The sequence below is a fragment of the Antechinus flavipes genome, chromosome 2 (assembly GCF_016432865.1).
Source record: "Antechinus flavipes isolate AdamAnt ecotype Samford, QLD, Australia chromosome 2, AdamAnt_v2, whole genome shotgun sequence".
NCBI classification, from domain to species: Eukaryota; Metazoa; Chordata; class Mammalia; order Dasyuromorphia; family Dasyuridae; genus Antechinus; species Antechinus flavipes.
The window spans coordinates 340,582,516-340,602,596 of NC_067399.1; the positions used below are offsets into that span (position 1 = coordinate 340,582,516).

General features: G+C 35.5%; 1 protein-coding gene across 1 annotated transcript in view; it reads left to right on the forward strand.

The window, feature by feature from the left end:
- RAD51B (RAD51 paralog B) overlaps positions 1-20,081 on the forward strand; it is an 887,153-nt gene that overhangs the window by 595,599 nt on the left and 271,473 nt on the right. Inside the window, exon 8 of the mRNA XM_051977885.1 lies at positions 11,459-11,543. Within this exon, the coding sequence (XP_051833845.1) occupies positions 11,459-11,543 (85 nt within the window). The remainder of the gene's footprint in view (positions 1-11,458; positions 11,544-20,081) is intronic.

The window sequence follows — 20,081 nt, forward strand, 5'->3', positions numbered from 1 at the left end:
AACAATAACAGAAAGAGTGAAAATGCTATGTTGTGATCCACACAGTTGTGACAGTCCTCTCTCTGGGTGCAGATGGCTCTCTTTGTTATTGGACAATTGGAACTGGTTTGAATCATCTCATTGTTGAAGGGAGCCAAATCCATCAGAATTGATCATCATATAGTCTTGTTGTTGCCATGTATAATGATCTCCTGGTTCTGCTCATTTCACTTAGCATTAGTTCCCGTAAGTCTCTCGAGGCTTTCCTGAAATCATCCTGCTGATCGTTTCTTACAGAACAATAATACTCCATAACATTCTTATACCATAACTTATTCAGCCATTCTCCAACCAATGGGCATCCATTCAGTTTTCCAGTTTCTTGCCACTACAAAAATGGCTGCCAGAAACGTTTTTGCACACATGGGTCCCTTTCCCTCCTTTAAGATCTTTTTGGGATATAAGCCCAGCAGAAACTCTGCTGGATCAAAGGGTATGCACAGTTTGATAACTTTTTGAGAGTAGTTCCAAACTACTCTCCAGAATGGTTGGAGCCATTCTTCCACCAACAATGTATTATTAGTGTCCCACTTTTCCCACATCCCTTCCAACATTCATCATTATCTTTTCCTATCATCTTAGCCAATCTGACAGGTATGTAGTGGTATGTCAGAGTTGTCTTAATTTGCATTTCTCTGATCAATAATGATTTGGAGCACCTTTCCATATGACGAGAAATAGTTTCAATTTCTTCATCTGAAAATTGTTCATATTTTTTAACCATTTATCAATTGGAGAATGGCTTGATTTCTTATAAATTTGAATAAATTCTCTATGTATTTTGGAAATGAGGCCTTTATCAGAATCTTTCAATGTAAAAATGTTTTCCCAGATTATTGCTTCTCTTCTAATTTTGTCTGCATTACTTTTGTTTTTATAAAAACTTTTTAACTTTTTATAATTTATAATCTAAATTATCTACTTTGTGATCAGTAATGATCACCAGTTCTTGTTTGGTCACAAATTCTTTCCTCCTCCAAAGATCCAAGAGGTAAACTATCCTATGTTCTAATTTGTTTATATCATTCTTTATGTCTAGATCATGAACTCATCTCGACCTTATCTTGGTGCATAGTATTAGTTGTGGATCAATGCCAGTATAGTTTCTAATTTTCCCAGCATTTTTTGTCAAATAGTGAATTTTTATCCCCAAAGCTGCAGTCTTTGGGTTTGTCAAACACTAGATTGCTATAGTTATTGATTATTTTTTTTCCTATGAACCTAACTTATTCTACTGATCGATCATTCTATTTCTTATCTAGTACCAAATGGTTTTGGGTCATCACATTTCTAAAGGCAAGACTCGAGGCACAGAAAGGCTAAGAAAGTTGACCAGAGCAGCAAAGCTAGAAATAGAACTCAGGGGTCCACTTCCCACACAGGTGTCTGCTTTTGCTAAACCTAGAGTTTCGTTCTCTTACCACAATTATTTTAAAAGGGGAAAACCCAAAACTTTTCACATTTTCTCAAAAAAAAGATAAAGTCACATATTTCTTCAAGATGGAAATTGTATTTTGCCATACTATATCATCAGTTCTTTGTTCTAGCACTGGCATTTTGTATGTACTAAAATGAAGTAAGAGAAAAAAGTAATTTTACAAGGATGGAATGACTTGTAGATTTTCCTATTGTAGCAAATCTAAGCCAGTAATACTAAAACAAAATTTGTTTTTGTGACTGTCAAATTTTGGAGTATTTGGCATCATGTTTTTGTACCAACATATTTATGTAAAATTGATGGTCCTAATTTTTATTGATGCACATACTCCTTCTAGTGGTACAAGTTGTAACTTATGAATATCTTCTTATTTGCATGATTTTTCTCTTCCTTCAAATCCTATGGGGCAGCAGGCATGGGAAGATCCACCTTTGTGGACACCTTCTCCCTTGTCTTCTTTTTCCTTCATTCCATAGTGCAGACTGTTTGTCAGAAAGAACTGAATGACATTTGGTTGAATTGAGAATCTCCATCTGGTGAACTGGAGAAGCATCAGGTGCTTTGGCTGACAACTGAGGCCACTTTCATTTTACAGAGTAAAACTTCTTATAAAACATTAAACATGCTTTAGGACTAATGGAGGTCAGAAAAGGCTAATGATTTCACAACCTTGAGGAAGTCCTCCCATCATCAGATGCTGTACCCAGCAGATCTGCAAGTCTTCTGGAATTCTCAGGTTTAGAAAATCTCCTGAGACATTGAGAGGTTAAAGGACTCTGAAACTAGGTCTTCCTGAATGCTAAAGAAACCAAAGGAATAAGCATTTATTAAGTGCCTACTGTGTATCAAGCACTATGCTAAACACTTTACAAATATGATCTCATTTGACCCTCACAACAATTCTTTGAGATCAGTGCTATTGCTATCCACATTTTACATTTGAGGAAACAGATTAAGATGACTTGCCCAGAGTCACATTAGCTAATAAGTACATGCCTTAACTAGATTTGTACTCGGGTTTTCTCTCTTTTCATTTATACCATTCAGTCATTTCAGTTGTGTCCGGTACTCTGTGACCCCATTTGGGGATTTCTTGGCAAAGATATTGGAGTGGTTTGCCAATTCCTTCTCCAGCTCATTTTACAGATAAGGAAAATGAGGCTAGCAGTGTTAAGTGACTTTACCAGGGTTACACAACTAGGAAGAGACTACATTTGAATGCAGGAAGATGAATCTTCATGACTTTGGGCTGGATACTCCATCCACTGTGCTTTCCAGCTGCCAAAAAACTCAAGGTCCAGTTTTTTTTTAAGTGAAGTTTCCTTTGACTCTGCTCTCTTTTAACGAAATTCACAATTGTAGCTTTGGACAGTTTCTTGGTCTCTAAATCAAAAGTCTCCTATATCTCTTTTTGAAAGGTAGTTATTTGTGATTTGATTATTTTATCATCTTTCACTGACACTTTCTTGTTTGCCCCCCATCCCATTCTCTTTTACAGGGAAATAGAAATAGCCATGTAAATCACTGCACTTAGCTGCACTATGCATTTTGTATTCTGAAACTTTTCTGATTCTTTGTTTTAGATTGTTACACCTTTAGGGGGAATAGAGAAGGAAGTGGATGCTCAGTAAGGGGTGAGAAGTTGCCCTGAAATGGCTATCATTGCATCATTGATTTTTTTATTCCAAGAGAGACAGACAGACAGACCAGCAGAAATAAAGGAAGGAGGAGGAGAGAGAGAGATAGAGAAGACAGAAAGAAGAGTCAACAGTATCAGCACAGATATCAGTATTGTTAAGAAATTCCATTTCTCTGTGACTCTGTTATGGATTTTCTTGGCTAAGATACTGGTGTGGCTTGCTATTTCTTTCTTCAGCTCATTTTACAGATTTTACAGAAACTGAAGCTAAATGGGTTAAGTGACTTGGCCAGGGTCACACAGCTAGTGAGTATCTGTGGCCAGATTTTAACTCTTAAATATGTATTTTTTATTCCAAACCCAATATTGTATCCACCCTGTTACTTAGCTGGCACATCACTAATTTTTAAAACCCACTATTTGAATCCTTGGGCAGCTAGGTGGTGCAATGGGTAGAATATCTAGCCTGGAGTCATGAAGACTTATTTTCCTGACTCAAGCATTTATTAACTGTGTGATTCTGGTTAAGTCATTTAACCCTGTTTGCCTCTGTTCAACTGTAAAATGAAGGAAATGGCAAATCTTTCCAGTATCTTTGTAAAAAAAAAAAAAAAAAAAAGCCAAAAAGAATCTGAAATGACAGAAAACAACTGAACACTTGAACTCTATTTGCTTATGTATACTTCTTCCCCATGAAATTTTGTTGTCCAAGCCTGTTTTCCATCTCGGAAGTGAGATAAGAGTATGTAGTTGGGTCACCAAATATTGTCAAAAAGGTACTAAGATTTGTTTTGGATTGCCTCATATGCTTTGCGTTTTTGTAGTAGTTCTTGACAGCTAATTGTTATCTATTAGAATTTGATACTTAAGCAGTTCATAGAGCAGCTTGCATGTGTGAAAGAAATCAAGTTTGTTAGCATTTTGTTAATTGAGGTATAATTTTCCATCTTAGAGAATATCAGAGCAAAATCCAAAGAGATTCTTTTTCCAGTATTAGGCAGTGGAATTCTAAGTCAGAGCTCTCTATTCTACTTAGCTTACTAACCATACTGCTTTGCTGCCATGGTGGCAGTGAAGGGAGGGATGGATAGCTACCTCTTTCTAGTTATGGTGCTCATCCTGGACAAAGAACTGAAAGTCTGCTCTACCTCATTTCCTCTATGTGGAAAATGAGGTTAATAATAATGGTAGCTCCTACTTTTTGTTATAATTCTGTGAAGTAGATAGTAAAAATATTATATCTAGTTTAAAGATGAGAAGACTTAGCCTCATATTTAAAGTATTTGTCATTTACTTACCTCAGGGGAAATCAATAAAAAGATAAATTTTTTTATTTATCGCACTTTGGTGTGCTGTAGAAAAAGTCTTGCTGTAAATAGAATTGAGGGACCTGTCCTTATGACAAAAAATACTGCATAACAGATCCAGTGATATATTAGTCAATGTTTAGCAACTGGCTCTCTAAAATAATCCATTTTTTATTAAGAAAAATTCAGGTCCTCCCTTTTAACTTTGGGTAATGACAGTTGAGAGGGGAGGGAGGAAGAGGAATTGAGATTTGTAGACCACATTTTATTACATTTCTTTATGATATGTCAAACCAAAGAGGAAATTGGGCCAGCAATTGTATTAGTGATAAATGTTGATTGGGGGAGAGACTTTCTTCTATCAAAAGTTAAAGGGTTTCATTCTCCCTCAAGAGATGGAGAGAGTAAGTTACACCATGCTCAGAATCCAGACTTACAGTTGAATTATATTTAGGCTCCTGTTATTTTGAGATATAAAATTCTAAATTCTAGCAAGAGTGTCTTCTTTCTTTCTTTGTGCCAATTATAACCACTCTAGCTTAGATTTATAAAAGATATCTTTAATAAAACAGAAAAAGTCAATCTAGCAAAACTAATCAGTACCAGGCCATGTGTTCCAGGAATGAGTGAAGGTATGAATGATAAAGCATTTCAATGTTTTTGTTGTTCAGTCATTTCAATTTTGTCCAATACTTTGTGTCCCCTATTTGGAGTTTTCTCGGCAAAAATACTGGAGGGATTTGCCATTTCCTCTCTAGCTCATTCTATAAATTAGAAAACCGAGATAAACTAGCATTAATTGACTTGCCCAGAGTCACATAGCTACTAAGTATCAAAGGCCAAATTTGAACTCAGATCTCCCTGATTCTAAGTTTGCACTCTATCCACTGTGCGAACTCATTTACGTACTTATGTGCCAAACACTGTGTTATATGCTGCAGATACAAATGGAAATATCTCTGATTTTTAAAGAGCTCCTCACGCTCTAATTGGGATAGATAACACAAAAAGGTAGTTCATTTGTCAGGCTTTCTTTAACTGTAAAAAAACGAGGAAGGAGCATTCTCACAGATACTCTTCAGAATAATATTTGATTATATTAATATTCAGCCTAAATTATTTTATTCTAATTTAGATTACTTAGTTATAGTCATTTTATGTGATTGTGTGAGTGTATACGTGTGTGTATTTCTTCCCCCTTTGGTACTGTTCAGCTCACTTTGCATTAATTCATCTAAGGCTTTTTTGTCCTATATATTCATAATTTCTTGTGGCAGTACTATTATATATATGCATCCCAGTTTAACTGGGGAAAATAAAGAAAAACTACTTTATTTCTAGCATTTTGCTTCGTCAAAAAGTATAAGTCAGTATTTTACTGATGCAGTGGGAGCTCGTGGGATCAAAGATTTAATTCTGGAAGGGACCTACTAGGTTACCTAGTTCAAGTTTTCAGTAATGTCCAACTCACCATGACCCCAATTTTGGTTTTCGTGGCAAAGATATTGATCTCTAGCTCATTTTGTAAAGGAAGAAACTGAGATAAATAGGGTTAAGTGACTAAACCAGGGTGCCATAGCTAGGAAGTGTCTGAGATGGAATTTTAATTCAGGTCTTCAGGCCTGGCACTCTATCCACTGCACCAACTTGCTGCCCACTTTGTCTGTTGCTATTCTAAACAAATAATATCAATGGAGAGAAGGAAAGGTGAACACTGGAATCCTTTGCTTTTCTTTCCATTCTTGTAATTTTTTATTGTATGAATTAATAAGATACCTTTTTTTTTTTTTTTCTTTTACCCAGTACTCCTAAGGACAAGAAGTATTATAACAGGGGCAGAGCTGCTGGATAAATCCAGTCACAGCAGGATGATGAATAACTGAATTCTTAAGAGTTCAATAAATTGAAATGTGACAATTTAGAAGGGTTAAGCAAGATAAAAACCCAGAGTGAGCCTGAAAGAATTTAGTACTCATCAGAATTTGGAACACGAACTAATCTCACAGTTTCCTTAATCTAATCCTTCTTGGATTATATTCCTTATAGAGACCAGTTGTTGAAATAATTGTGCCTAACTAGGAGAACAAGGGAAGTCTCTTCATTGGAGTTCATTGCTACTTTCCTTTCTTTTTCATTGGTAAATAATGTGATACAGCAGAGGCAATGGGTGGACAATCAATTCTTTTCCCAGGGAGGTCAGATGGTCCACAGAATGACAATAGCTGTGCAATGGTCTATATCCTGGTAGTTGAAATAGCAGAGTCCTGCAAAGGTCATGGTTGAGAAAGTCAAGAGACATGAATTGGCTTCTTTTACCAACTTATCTTCATAAACACAGTTAATAATAACCTGTCCAAGATCCTGAGTACTGCAGCCAGTGCTCTGGCACAGGCGCAGCTGGGGCAGCTCTCTTAGTAGTTGAGTGAAGAGATGCTGGTTTAGACTTGGAGCAGTGATTGACAGACAGTTTGGGGGGAGTGGTCAGGCCGATATGGGAGAGATACTGAGACAAAGAAATGAGCTCCCAGAAGTAGAGCTCTGTCCTCCAGGCTCAGCTAAGAAGGTTCAGATGCCCCAGGACTTGTCTCCACCAGCACCATCTGTGCCCAAAGCCCTCGGTTTTTCTAGATCTGATAAAAACACAGGGCAAATCACACATGGAAGTATCAGGGAATATAGGAAAGAATTTAGTAATGGTGTTATTGCAATGACTCATGACTTTTTCTGATTTGTGATGAGAGGCTAAATAGGCTTCTTGAATAGCAGTCATTTTTATTCTAACTTAAAAATCCATAGATCTTTTTGTTTAGTTTGTGATTATTTGTAATGGATACTACTTGGAAATGCTCCTTTTTTTCTCAGTTTGTAGAATGAAACTTCTAAAAACACACAAACACCATGTTATTGCATTCAAATCAAGTAAAAAATAAAACACTTGTTCTTTCATGTTTAACTCTTCATGATCTCATTTGGGTTTTTTTGGCATAGATATTGGCATGTACTATCACTTTTTTCTCCAGCTCATTTCAAAAATGAGGAAACTGAAGCATTTCAAGATTAAGTGACATCCTCAGGGTCATATAATAGAAATATGAAGCTGGATTTGAACTCAGGAAGATGAGTTTTTCTGACTCCAGGCCCCACACATCTACTGTACCAATTTGCTGCCCTACAAAAAGTAATTATTTATTGCCCCCTAAATTCCAAGTGCTGAGCTATCACTTGTTACTTTGTTCTCAAGAAAGACCATTGACATCAGCAGGATGGTATCTTGACTTGGCAAGTGAAATGGATTTAAGTGAGATAGAGCTGTGCTAAGTCGCCAGCCTTATTCTCTCCTCTAGAGTCATCAGAGTGGTGACAGTCTCAGAGAGAAAGGGGAGAATACAAAAGAGGTTATGAAGGCATGTGTTATCATTAGTAGAAGCACTATGAGAAAGCTCTGGTATCTTTTTTTTTTTTTTTTTTTTGGCATTCTGTCATTTTATTTTTTAAGGATCTTATTTTTTTAAAGCAAGGGTCAAAATAGTTTGGGTTTGTAGGAACTATTGTTATTTTTTTCCCCTACCACATTATCACAGAAGAAAAATTAAGTCCTCTATTTAACTCTCATTCTGGTGTTACCATAGATAGTAGAGGTATACCTACAGGTTTACTTATAGGTTTGAATAATAATTTCATTAATTAAGTGGCAAAAGAACCCATCAGGAGCTCAAAGCAAATTTCCAAGCAGTCTTGACATAAAATAAAAAAATGATTTAAATATCCAGTTGAATTTATTATTTATTAAATGAATTCTCTGAAGATAGAAAGTAGTCCTTGTCAAAGCTCTTATGGAGGATAAGCACAGGTGTGTGTGTGTAGACAACTAATGACTGATATAGCCATGGCTTTAATCAAGGTAGTTTCCTAGTTGAATTATTGCTTTTTCTAGTATGTTCTCTTAAGCTTCTCATATTAATTGATTTCCGACTGGATGCTGATTAAATTATGAGTGTTTCACAGCCTCAATTATATAATGATCAACTATGATAGATTTAGCTCTTCTCAGCAATGTGGTGATCCAAGACAATTACAATAGACTTGGCATGGAAAATGCTATTTGCATCCAGAGACAATTATGGAGACTGAATGATGTATACTTTTTTCACTTTTCTTTGTTGTGATTGTTGTTTGCTTTTTCTTTCTCATGTTTTTTTTTTTTTTTTTTTTTTTTTTGTTGTTGTTCTGATTTTTCTTTCACACATGAGCAGTGTGGAAATGTTTTAAACGATTGTATACATATAATCTCTATCAGATTGTTTGCTGTTTTGACAAGAGGGGAGATAAGAAAGGAGGAAAAAAATCTGAAACTTAAACTCTTACAGGAATAAATGTTGAAAATATCTTTATATGTAATTGGAAAAATAATGTACCATTGAGAAAAATAAAAATTTTAAAAAGCTATGAATATTTCAGTCTACTTGGTAGCTATATTTCTCATTATTAATTAATAAAATAGTCATTGTGATTATTTAGCATTATTTTTGGTTAATGTGAATCTAACCATTACACTTTGATCACTCTTGTGAACTAATAAAATGAAGCCCTAATCATGAAGCTGTCTGAACCAGATCTTGTAAAGGAAGCTCAACCAGTTGTGTATGTTACAAACACACACACACACACACACACACACACACACACACTGTTCTTCCTCTACTCTTCTCCCTCAACATTCCATCATTTGCATGTTTCTCTTTAACTATTCTGAACAGTATGTAACACTGTCTAGTCTTAAGTCAGGAGGGGAAATTTAAAGACTTTTATAAGCTCTTGTCCTAAAAACATTCATTATGATGCTTTAATTCTGTTCCTACTTGAAATTAGATTGCTCACAGGTGAAAAGTGTCAGTATTAAAAGCTATTCACTTGAAATACTAATGAATTGATGGATTAAAGATAGACAAATACATATCTATTTTTTTCTTGTCTGAAGAATCATTTCTTCTGGAAAACAGGTCAGATAATCAGATGAGAAAATACAAATTTTATGGTGACATATAAATGTTTATGATTTGTGGTTGTTGTGTTGTCTGAGATGCTGACAACTTCTAGTTATGGAAGAAATGTTCTGTCCTTAGCAAATTTAAACACTTTGTTAAAGTTTAGTGATCTATTCCTATACAACAAATCAGAGACCACAAAAATCTACTATTCATAAGTTATTTCTATAGATTAATCAGTCACTCACAAACTTAATTTAACTGTGTCTTTTAAAATATTTTTCTTTTCCCTTTCTGGTCCCTTTAATTCCTTCTCTTGACCCCACTATACAGTCACTCTCTCTGACTCCCATTAAGATGTCACAGGTACAGGATTTATAATGTGTCACTGCCCCCAAGAGACAGGAGTAGAAGTGTGGATGAAAAGCTTTTCAAACATCAACTTGGTGTCAGGGAATGGAGATGATTTTTATTTTTGTTCAAGTCAGAATCACAAAAGAAACCAACACTGATCCTTGAGATAGGACTGAAGCAACTTGTTTAATAGATGTTCTATGTATATAGTTGCCTAATAATGTTCAGTGGTCTTTCTGAAGAAGTATTTCCTCTGGATTAAATTCAGGGAGCATTTGATATTTTTATAGCACAGTGCTTGGCACTAGTAGGTGTTTACTAAATATTTGTTGATTGATTAATTGACTGATTAACTGAATGATTGATGCCTAAGATGCTAGTTGTTTTCAGCTACATTGAGATTTCTCTTACCTATAGAATAGATGACATTTCTATAATGGAAGGTTTATAAAATATTTTCTTTATCTCCTTGGAGCTTCACAACAATCCTACAAAGTAGGCACTACGGTTATATTTTTATCTTAATTTTATAGATGAGGAAACTGAGATTTATGTAGGTTAGGGAGTGGTCTGTATATGTTCACTCAGTTGTATAAGGATTAGAGATTAATCTAACTTTTTACAATTGCTATAAGCATCATGCAATTTTCCCATTCAATATTTAAACTTGTAAATCATGCAATGAAAGTTTTGTATAACTGTTTTCAAAGATTGTGTTTTTTTTAGTGTGGCTAGTGGGGAAACACTACATGACTGTACACCAATGTTATTTTTATGGCTTTAAAGTCTGTTGACAGGAACTTTAATAATAAACATGTGATATAAACTGATAGAGCAACATTATCAGAAATTTCTGAATTTTACTGAAGAGACATTATTGCTTTTATGTTACATTTTCTAAAAGTCAGTTAGTTGGAGAAAATGACATAATTATTCTGTTTTAGGGAGATAAAAGTTTAAGATTTAACAAGCTACCATCCCCCCTTTACAGATAGGGTTAAAGAAGAAGGAAACTAATGACACGATAAGTCAATAAGATAAAAGGTACTTTCCCTTGAAGAAGATACAGTTTTTCTAAGTGGGATTATTATTATTATTATTATTGTTATTATCATTATTAGACACCATCAACACAATAAATTTAATCAACAAGCATTTATCAAATGCCTACCATGTGTCAAACATTGTGCCAGAAGCTAAGAATACAAAGAAAAAAAAAATCTTTATCCCTAAAAAGGTAATAGTCTATTACATTTTATGGCTTGAAGTTACAATTTGTATTTGTTTTAAAACACAAATATAGACAGGACTGAGGACAGAGGTGTTTTTTAACTTTTTACCAATTTTCTGTCAGATTTACAAGGCAAAACCTCTTTCAATTTGAAATTTTGTTTATTTATAATTTAAATCATACTTTTATTTGATGGTTTAAGCTTAGAAAAAACCTACCTGAGTACCTACTATTTCTGCGTCATCAGTAGCTGACAGACAGCATAATCTGTTTTGGCCTAGAGATAAAGTCGCTGAAAGTCGGAGTCAGGGCCTTCCTGCTGATGTGGCTATCATTCTTCACCTAGGTTACAATCTGCTTTTTGATAGCTCTAATAATTAATTTGGTTGTTTTCTCCTTCTTTCTTCTACTGTCCCTACCCCCACCCCCAAACTTTCTCCATGTCTGTTCACAGGTTATCTTGAGAATCAAATTACAACTCATCCGAGCAGAGACCTCACTACTCAGGCAGACCTGGTGTCTCCAGCCGATGATTTGTCCCTGTGGGGAGGTAAGAGATCTGTCCTATGGAGGCTGAAACTTGACCCTGACATATATCTCCACCTGCCTCTCAGCATCCTGTTAATAGTTGAGGGACATGGTTAGTAAATTCTGGCCAGTGAACTAAGCCAGAGCTTTGTGAATTTGTCTTCTTCATCTTGCTCTGTATTCAATACCTTTCTGAAGACTCCCTTGCTCTGTCTGAGAATCCCCTATTTAGTGTCATAAGTAAACCATATTCAAAAGACACCCACCATTTAGATTTGTATTTTATTTGATTTTTATCTCCAGTGCTTTCCCATTATGCTTAGTGAACTGATATGATTAGTTTTTTTCTTTTACTTGAATATAGTCTTTGACCACACATCAGCTAAGTTGATTTCCATATAGAAATTAAATAAATTATAATGTTGGCCACTTTTGCGAATGTCCTAAACCATATATGCAAATCAGCTTTAACTAAATAATGTAGTTATTTATGTTAATTCTGTACAAGAAAAAAAGATTTCAATAATTCTTCTGTATATAAAATCTACAAAATATTGTTCCATACTCAAGAAATTATATTCCAGATGACAATAAATCTTAATAGAGAGATGAATTAGATCAGTTTGTGGTTTGGGGATTTTAGATGGTTCAGTGAATAGTGTTGAATTTGGAGTTGGAAAGAACTGGATTTACATTCCGTTTCATACCCTTAAATATCTGTGTGACCCTAGGTAAGTGACTTAGCTTCTGTCTGCCTCAGTTTCCTTCTTTATAAAATGGGAATAAGAAAAACACTTACTGAAAAACTCTTTACAAACATTAAAGAATTATATAAATGCTATTGTTATCATCACCATTATAGATCTGATTCTCTTTCAGAATAAAGGCATGTTTTGAGACATATTTAAGATTATTAATCATTTTTAGTGTCTCTTATGTGTCCACTGCCAGTTAATTTTTAAATGTTAGTTCTTGGATTAGCTTTTGGCTTTTCTTCTGCTTCTCTACTTGGCCTCTTAATGTATCTGCTTTACTGTGTTGCTGTTATTCAGTCTTATCTGACTCTTCATGACCTCCTATGGAATTTTCTTGCCAAAGATATTGGAGTGGTTTGCCATTTCCTTCTCCATTAAATTAAGACAAACACAGGTTAAATGACTTACCCAGGTTCACACAGTTAGTGAATGTCTGAGGCTGGAGGCCCATTCTCTAACTGTCCTGCTTTACTATAGTGTCTGTCAAATTATTACATTCTCTGTGTTTGATTCTCTATAAGAAATTCCAGAAAGAATAGCATTTAATTCATTATTGGATAAGATGCTTATGTTGTTGTTCAGTCATTTTCAAGCATGTGCATCTCTTTGTGACTCCATTTAGGGCTCTCTTGGCAAAGATACTTGAGTTATATTATTTCTATAGCTTATCTTGCAGATGAGGAAACTGAGGCAAATGGGTAAGTGACTTGCCCAGGGTCACATAGCTAGTTTGAGGCCAGATTTGAAGTTAGAAAGAGGACACCACCTTGCTGCCCTTCAGATGCTTATAGACATGCTATAATTTTCATAAAACAAATAAACAAAAAGCAATTTCATTCTGAGATGCCAAAGTTCAAAAGTTGCAAAAGGACTCAAAAATCCTTTGATACTTCTCTTTTCCTCATCTCTATATTTTATTTCCTTCATAATTTACATTAAACTTGTAATTCCTTTTTCCCTTTTCCATTTCCCCCATTACTCTATATCTGCATTATCAAATAATTATTATACGCTCTTAAATTATTTCTTTCATTGTAGATCCTTTCCAGTCCATCTTATATACTATCTCCTCCTCCTCTTCTCTACCCTCCCCCCCAGCCCCAAATTAAGTTTCCTAAACTGGGCTTTCAGAAATGTGAACAGAAATCTTCAGGGGCTAACCATTGATTAATTAGCAAGCCCAATCCCCTTCACAACTGGCTATAACTTCCTTATTCAAACTTTATTGTATAAGCATACATTTATGTTTAGTTATTCAGTCATGTGTAATTCTTCATGACCCAGGGATAGTAGCACACCAATGTTGTTCATCGGGTTTTCTTGGCAGACATTGGAATGCTTTGGTATTTCCTTCTCCAGTGGACCTTTCTTCCCTGGAATGGAGAATGAGGTTGATGATTTGATGCAACTGCCACACTTAATTCCAGTTCACTTACAAATCAAGATGTCATTTGTAATGTTATTCATCCTCATTGAAAAACTAAGGACAAACAACTTCAATGCAAAGAATGTTAAGTGACTTGCACAACTTGTAAGTATTGAAGGCCAAATGTGAATCTTCATGACTCCAGGCCCAGTGCTTTATTTACTGAGCCATCATCATCAAATTTGTGATGGAATTTAATCCAGATTATTCTGACTTCAAGTTTTATGCCCTATTCATTATACCATGCTATTTGTCCTCTTATGCCCTAAAATAAAAACTCTGTCAAGGCCATACATATGCTGTACAAGGCTATGCCCAGTGTATATTTCGAAGGTAGCCAGGGAGCACAGAGGATTGAGCACTGGTCTTGCAGTCAGGAGCAACTGAGTTCAAATGTGACTTCAAACATTTATTAGATCAAGCCACTTAACTTTCGTCTACCTCAGTTTTCTCATCTATAAAATAGATATCTAGAACTTAACTTCCAGAGTGGTTATGAGGATTAAATGAGATAATATTTATAAAGCACAATGCCTGGCACATAGTACATGCTACATAAAGACTTATTTTCTTCCCCTTCCTCTTTGATCTTGGAACACTTGCCCTGCACCTTTTCCTTTGCTAGGCAGCATGGTATAGTGGCAAAAAAAAAAAAAAAAAAAAAAAAAAAAAAAAATGCTAACCTGGATTCAAATCCCTATCCTGCTGCTTTCAATTTGTTTTACTTTGAACAAATTACTTAAACTTTCCTTTGAAAAAGTTTCTTTGAAATAAAGAAGTTGAACTTAATGATTTGTATATCTTCTTTCAATTCAATTGTTTTTTTGAGGGGCAATTGAAGTTAAGTGTCTTGCCCAGGATCACACAGATATTAAATATAAAGTGAATGAGGCCACATTTGAACTCAGGTGCTCCTGACATCAAGGCTGATGCTCTATCCTCTATTTCACTTAACTGCCCCTGTATTATCTTCTGATATGGAAATCAGCAAATTATGGCCCCTGTGCCAAAATCCAGACAGCCACCTATTTTTGTATACTTACTAACTACAAATGGCTTTTACATTTTGAAATAAAAGGCTCTACCAGCTGGAACATCTTCTCAGGCCCCGTGATAGACTTAACTTTACCATTCAAGGAATAACCTAGTTAATGTCAGAGACACTCATTATCAGGTTGACTACAGGGTGATTGATTATTGCTGCCATAATATCTTTTTTAAAGTATCTGGCAAATTGTAGGAGGGACTGGAATCTGCACTTGGAAAGTGAGTGAGATGAGACTGCCTCAATGAAATCCCTGAAGAACTGAAATGAGTACAGTTGGATAATGATCATGATGATGTAAAATAATATTTGTTATTATAATAATTAGCATTTAAGTAGCATTTTGTGGTTTTCAAAATTCTTTACAAATAATGCCTCATGTGAGCTTCATAACACCAATAAGGTAAATACTGTTATTACCCCCATTTTATAGATCAGAAAACTCATGCAGGAAGAAATTAAATGATTCATCCAGGGACACATATTTAGAAGGTACTGGAATCTACATTCCTCCTGACTCCAGACCACATGTTTTGTGCACTATACCACCTAACAGTTAAGCTAATTTATAGAAATGTCTCGTATTATAATTACCAATCCAGAAGCCCATTGTGTTTTCATATCTGAATATCAAGCAGCCCTAGTGAATTTCATTGTCCCATTCATTCTGCCCTATTGCCTCTCTCTTCAGAAGGTCATAAAATTTAGAGCTTAGAAACCCTCTAGTCCAGCCCTTCTTATTTTACAAATAAGGAAACTAAATTCTCAAAAGATTATTACTTGACCAAGGTCACCTAGGCAGAAAGGGATGATTTGAACTCAGGTCCCTCTTCAAAGAAAATGCTCTTTCTTCTACTCCATAATGATTCTACAGAAAGAGGACATTGCTGATTTGAAGAAGTTATTTCTGAGAATAAATTCAATTAATTAATAAAAAACATTTATTAAATGCCTACTTAATATGACAAGTTCGTCTTTTTGAAGTGCTTATTATGCTAAATGCTAGGGATATAAAAAAAGAAGCAAAGACAATTCCTGTCCTCAATGAAATCATAATCTAATGGGGAATGGAGGCAACATATAAACAAATATCTACAAAGCAAGCTATACATAAGATAAATATGAAATAATTAACAGAGGAAAGGCACTGTTATTAAAAGGGATGAGGGAAGGCTTCTTGTAGAAAGAACTTGGAGAAGAGTCTGTAATTGGAATATAAAGGAGGCCCAGAAGAATATAGTGAAAAAACTAGAGCAAAAAAATTTTTTTTTCAGCTTGGGGAAAAGATGTCTCTTGAAACTTACAAAGGCTTTTTTTGTGTTATGAGCTCCTAAAGATGGGATGAGTCCTGCTCATTGTTTTTGTAAGGCTATGCTGTTCTTTATTCAACAGGGCTCTCACAGAGGTCATAAAGATACATTTACCTAAAAGATTTGTGATGAAGTCACTTGCCAATGAAATTAAATGGATGAATGCCTTAGAACACTGATATCCATTTTAGGGTTATTGTTTATGGTTTTTCAGATTACTGTAGCTTTATATGTTTGAAGTATTGTTATAATTGTTTTAAAGTCATTTTAACCCTATGTATGCATTGGAATGTGGAGCATTCAGTTACCAAAACTTCACAGATATGTTAGATGTCATTTATGGGGGACTGGCAACCAGTAAACAGATGTTTGAAAAAGGATATCTTTATGGGACTACATCCTAGATAAAAGGAATTTCACCCACACCTGGAATGCCATCCCTCTCTGTCCAGTTAAATCTCATTTTTCCTATCCCCCTTAATTCTAGTGCCTTCCCTCTGATGATTATTTCACTAATCTTGTATATAGCTTGTTGGTATATAGTTAGTTATTTGCATGTTGTCTCTTGTATTAGAATGAGAACTTCTTGCAGATAGGAACCTTTGCTTTTCTTTGTATTTCCTGTATTTAGCACTGTATTTGGCACAAAGTAGGCACTTACTTGAATATTGCATAAGCCTAAAAAATGCCTTCTACGTGCCTCTTCCACTTCCTGCTTGTTCTATCTCTCTGTCTCTGTTTCTTTCAGTTCCTTCTATCTCTCTCACATGCGAACCAATAAGAAAGATTGGGATATGAGGAAGAGCAAAGGGTCAAATTAGTCTTGTTTGTTTTCTATCAAATGACAAATAATAGGTTTCAGCTGCAGAAGAGAAGATACTCCTTAAGTAGTTCTCCTTTAACAGCAATGATGAGAAGACAGAGAGAGAGAAAGAGAGAGAGTGACCAAGAGTAGCCACTGATAAAGTGATTTGAGTGGTGCTCTTTCAGCAGGGAATGGTTCAGGGAAATGAAATCACCCCTGCTGTAATGCAGAAAAGGGACTGTAAGTGACCGTCCTTCCTCAAGATCCTTTCCACCCCAGAAGATTCTAAGATATTAATATCTGTCAGCTGCAAGCCCAGAGCCTCCCCATGCTGAGATCAAAAGAGAGTCCCTATCTTAGCTGGAATAAGGTCATCTGCACACTGCTGTAAAGCCTTATCCCTGCTGGTTTGAAGGGAAGCTGTTGTGGGAGGAGAAGTAGGGAGATGGGAAGGCATTCTCTCAGGCTCCTTTCATCTCAGCTGACCAGCTGCTGCCTATCTGGTGTTTGTAAAGTTGAGAGTTGCTTTGTTTTTGTGCTTTTTAAAAATTAAACTTGTTTTGTATGCTTTTGCTTATATTTGGTAATGCTTCACTCATTGTATGACTTTACAGTCATATCAATTAAGATCGCTGTCTCAGTTCAGATTGTTCTCCTCAATGTGCTTTCATTCTGCTGTGGAATTGTGGGGTTCTATGCCAGAAGACTCTACACTGCAGAAAGGGTTCCCAAAGGACAGACCCTTAGATTTCCTTTCCTCCTGATCTGGAATTTCAAAATGACATTACACCTGACCTCTTCCTTTGCTTCAGCAGCTAGAGGAAGCTAGCTGCTCTGAAGCCCAGAGTAAGGGACCAAACGTCCCTTAGCAGAAATCCTTATTCTTGATTTTGTCCATTATTCTTTAGTCTAGATATTGGTACATTGTACAACTAAGCACGTTTTGGCTTACTAAAGCCCTGGTTTTTCTGGAGTTATCAAGCTGACCTAAGAAATATATTGCTTGGTCACATTGGGAGTTCTTCCTTATAATCTTAGTGATAACATAGAACAATAAGAATATCTCTGCCATCTCAGGAGTAGATAGTATCTCTTTTTTCCTCATGAACAAAATTCGAACAAGTAGGGATCATATACTTACCTATATGTTACTTGGGAGGTAATCAGTAAGAGAGATACTCACTTGGGAGTGTAAGTAGTAAGGATAGACAGCCGATAGTACATCTGGCCAGACAATGTAGAATAGGCTAGAGCAACATGAGATGTCAGTGGGCATAATGTAAGGTAGATGCATTGTTTGATGTAGTTGTGAGAACATAGAACCATTACATTTTAGAACTAGAATGGATCTTAGAAATCGCTTAGAAATTAGTCTCCTTACTTTATAGATTAGGAAACAGTTCTGGAAAAGTTGTGGAAGAAATGAATGATGGAAGGAAAAAAGGAAAGAATGAAGGAAGTAAAGAAGGAAAAAAGGAAAAGAGAGGAAGGAAGAAAGAAAAGAGAGAAGGGGGGTAGATAAAAAGGAAGCAAGTAAGGGAAAAAAGCAAGGAAGAAAGAAAGAAGAGAAAGGGAAAAAGAAAGAAGGAAGGAAGGAAAGAGAAAGAAAGAAAGATGAGAGGAAGAAAGAAAGGTGAGAGGAAGAAAGGATAAGGAGGAAGGAGAAGAAGAAAGGAAGGAAGGAAGGGAAGAGGAGAGGGAGGAAATGATCATTTATTAAGTGCCTATTATATACCCGAAACTGTGCTAAGGGCTTTACAACTATTACTATTTTACTATTATTATCTCCATTATAAACTATATATATATATAAATATATAAACTCTCTCTCTCTCTCTCTCTCTCTCTCTCTCTCTCTCTCTCTCTCTATATATATATATATATATATATATATATATATATATATATATATACACACACACACTAATATCTATTTAAAGAAACTGAAGGAGACAGAAAATGGACTTGTTCAGAGTCACATAGCTACTAAATATTTGAATTCAGTTTTCCTGAATCAGGCCCAACACAATATTATGTGACTTAGAAGCCACTGCCAAGGTTTTTATAAGCCTTACTTTTCTGTAATTTTTTAATGGGCTTTCAAAGCATTTTATTTAGATTACCTTAAGTTTCCCAGTGTGGGCATTTAATCTATGTTGGATTGGATGTACAGGAACAATTGATCAATTTGCCATTCTGAATATTCAGAGCATCCTTCATTTCTCTCACTCCCTCTCTACCTCTCACTCTCCCTTTCCCCTTTCTCTTTGAACTGACACTCGTTTCATTCTCATTCCTGTTATTCTTTCACAGAGCATGGCAACCTAAAATAAAATAAAAATACTTGGAAAGAAAATAACTCAAATTGGAGGAGGAGAGAAGGAAGAAGGAAGGGAAAGGGTTGCAGAAAATATCCATAAAATGAAGTAAATCTTCTTTTAATAATGGAAATCTTTTTGTTCACCAAACTGCCTGTGACTGGGCATTTGACAACTGATTTCATCTGCTAAAGACAGTATTCGAGGATTTATGCTGCCTGGCCAGCCATTCTGACCAGAAGTTGGAGTCCATTTGTAAGTTTACATTGTAGTATAGGGCGTGCATTTACAAATCTGACCAAGCTAGAGCAGCTTAGGAAGCTTGAGGGGGTGAGATGGAAGAGTTGGGAGTTGTTGGTTATGAAAGAAAAAGACTTCAAAGTGAGCTGCACACTCTGAGAATCCAGAACTACTCTTGATTTCCAGCTGGATCGACTTGGATTTACTGCAGGATGTTTGAAAATGTGGTTCCCTGCTAATCTCAGACAGTCATTATGATCAATGGTCTTTTTTATTTCCGATTAAAAAAAAAAAAAAAACTCCACTGGTGTTTCTGCTCAAATTGTGTATCCTTTCAGCTTTATTTTTGTAGTTGTGATTTACTATCCTCTGTTACCCAAATTTGTAATACATTAATCACAAAAGTCGGGATGGATGGGTCAGGTTAATAGAATTCTCCCACCAGTGTACCTTGGAGCCATTCCTCAGCCAAAATGCAAACCAAATGTAAATTGGTAAAGATTGTGCAGCAGGGTGTGGTTGGAAGTGTTGTAAGGACCTATTTCCTTAGAGTATCTTGAGGGTTAACAGATTAATTTGTGCTTTGACAACATAGTGCCAAGGTTAATATTATCAAGGATGAAACCATCTATCTCTTTTGCTGACGCTAGCATTTCCATAG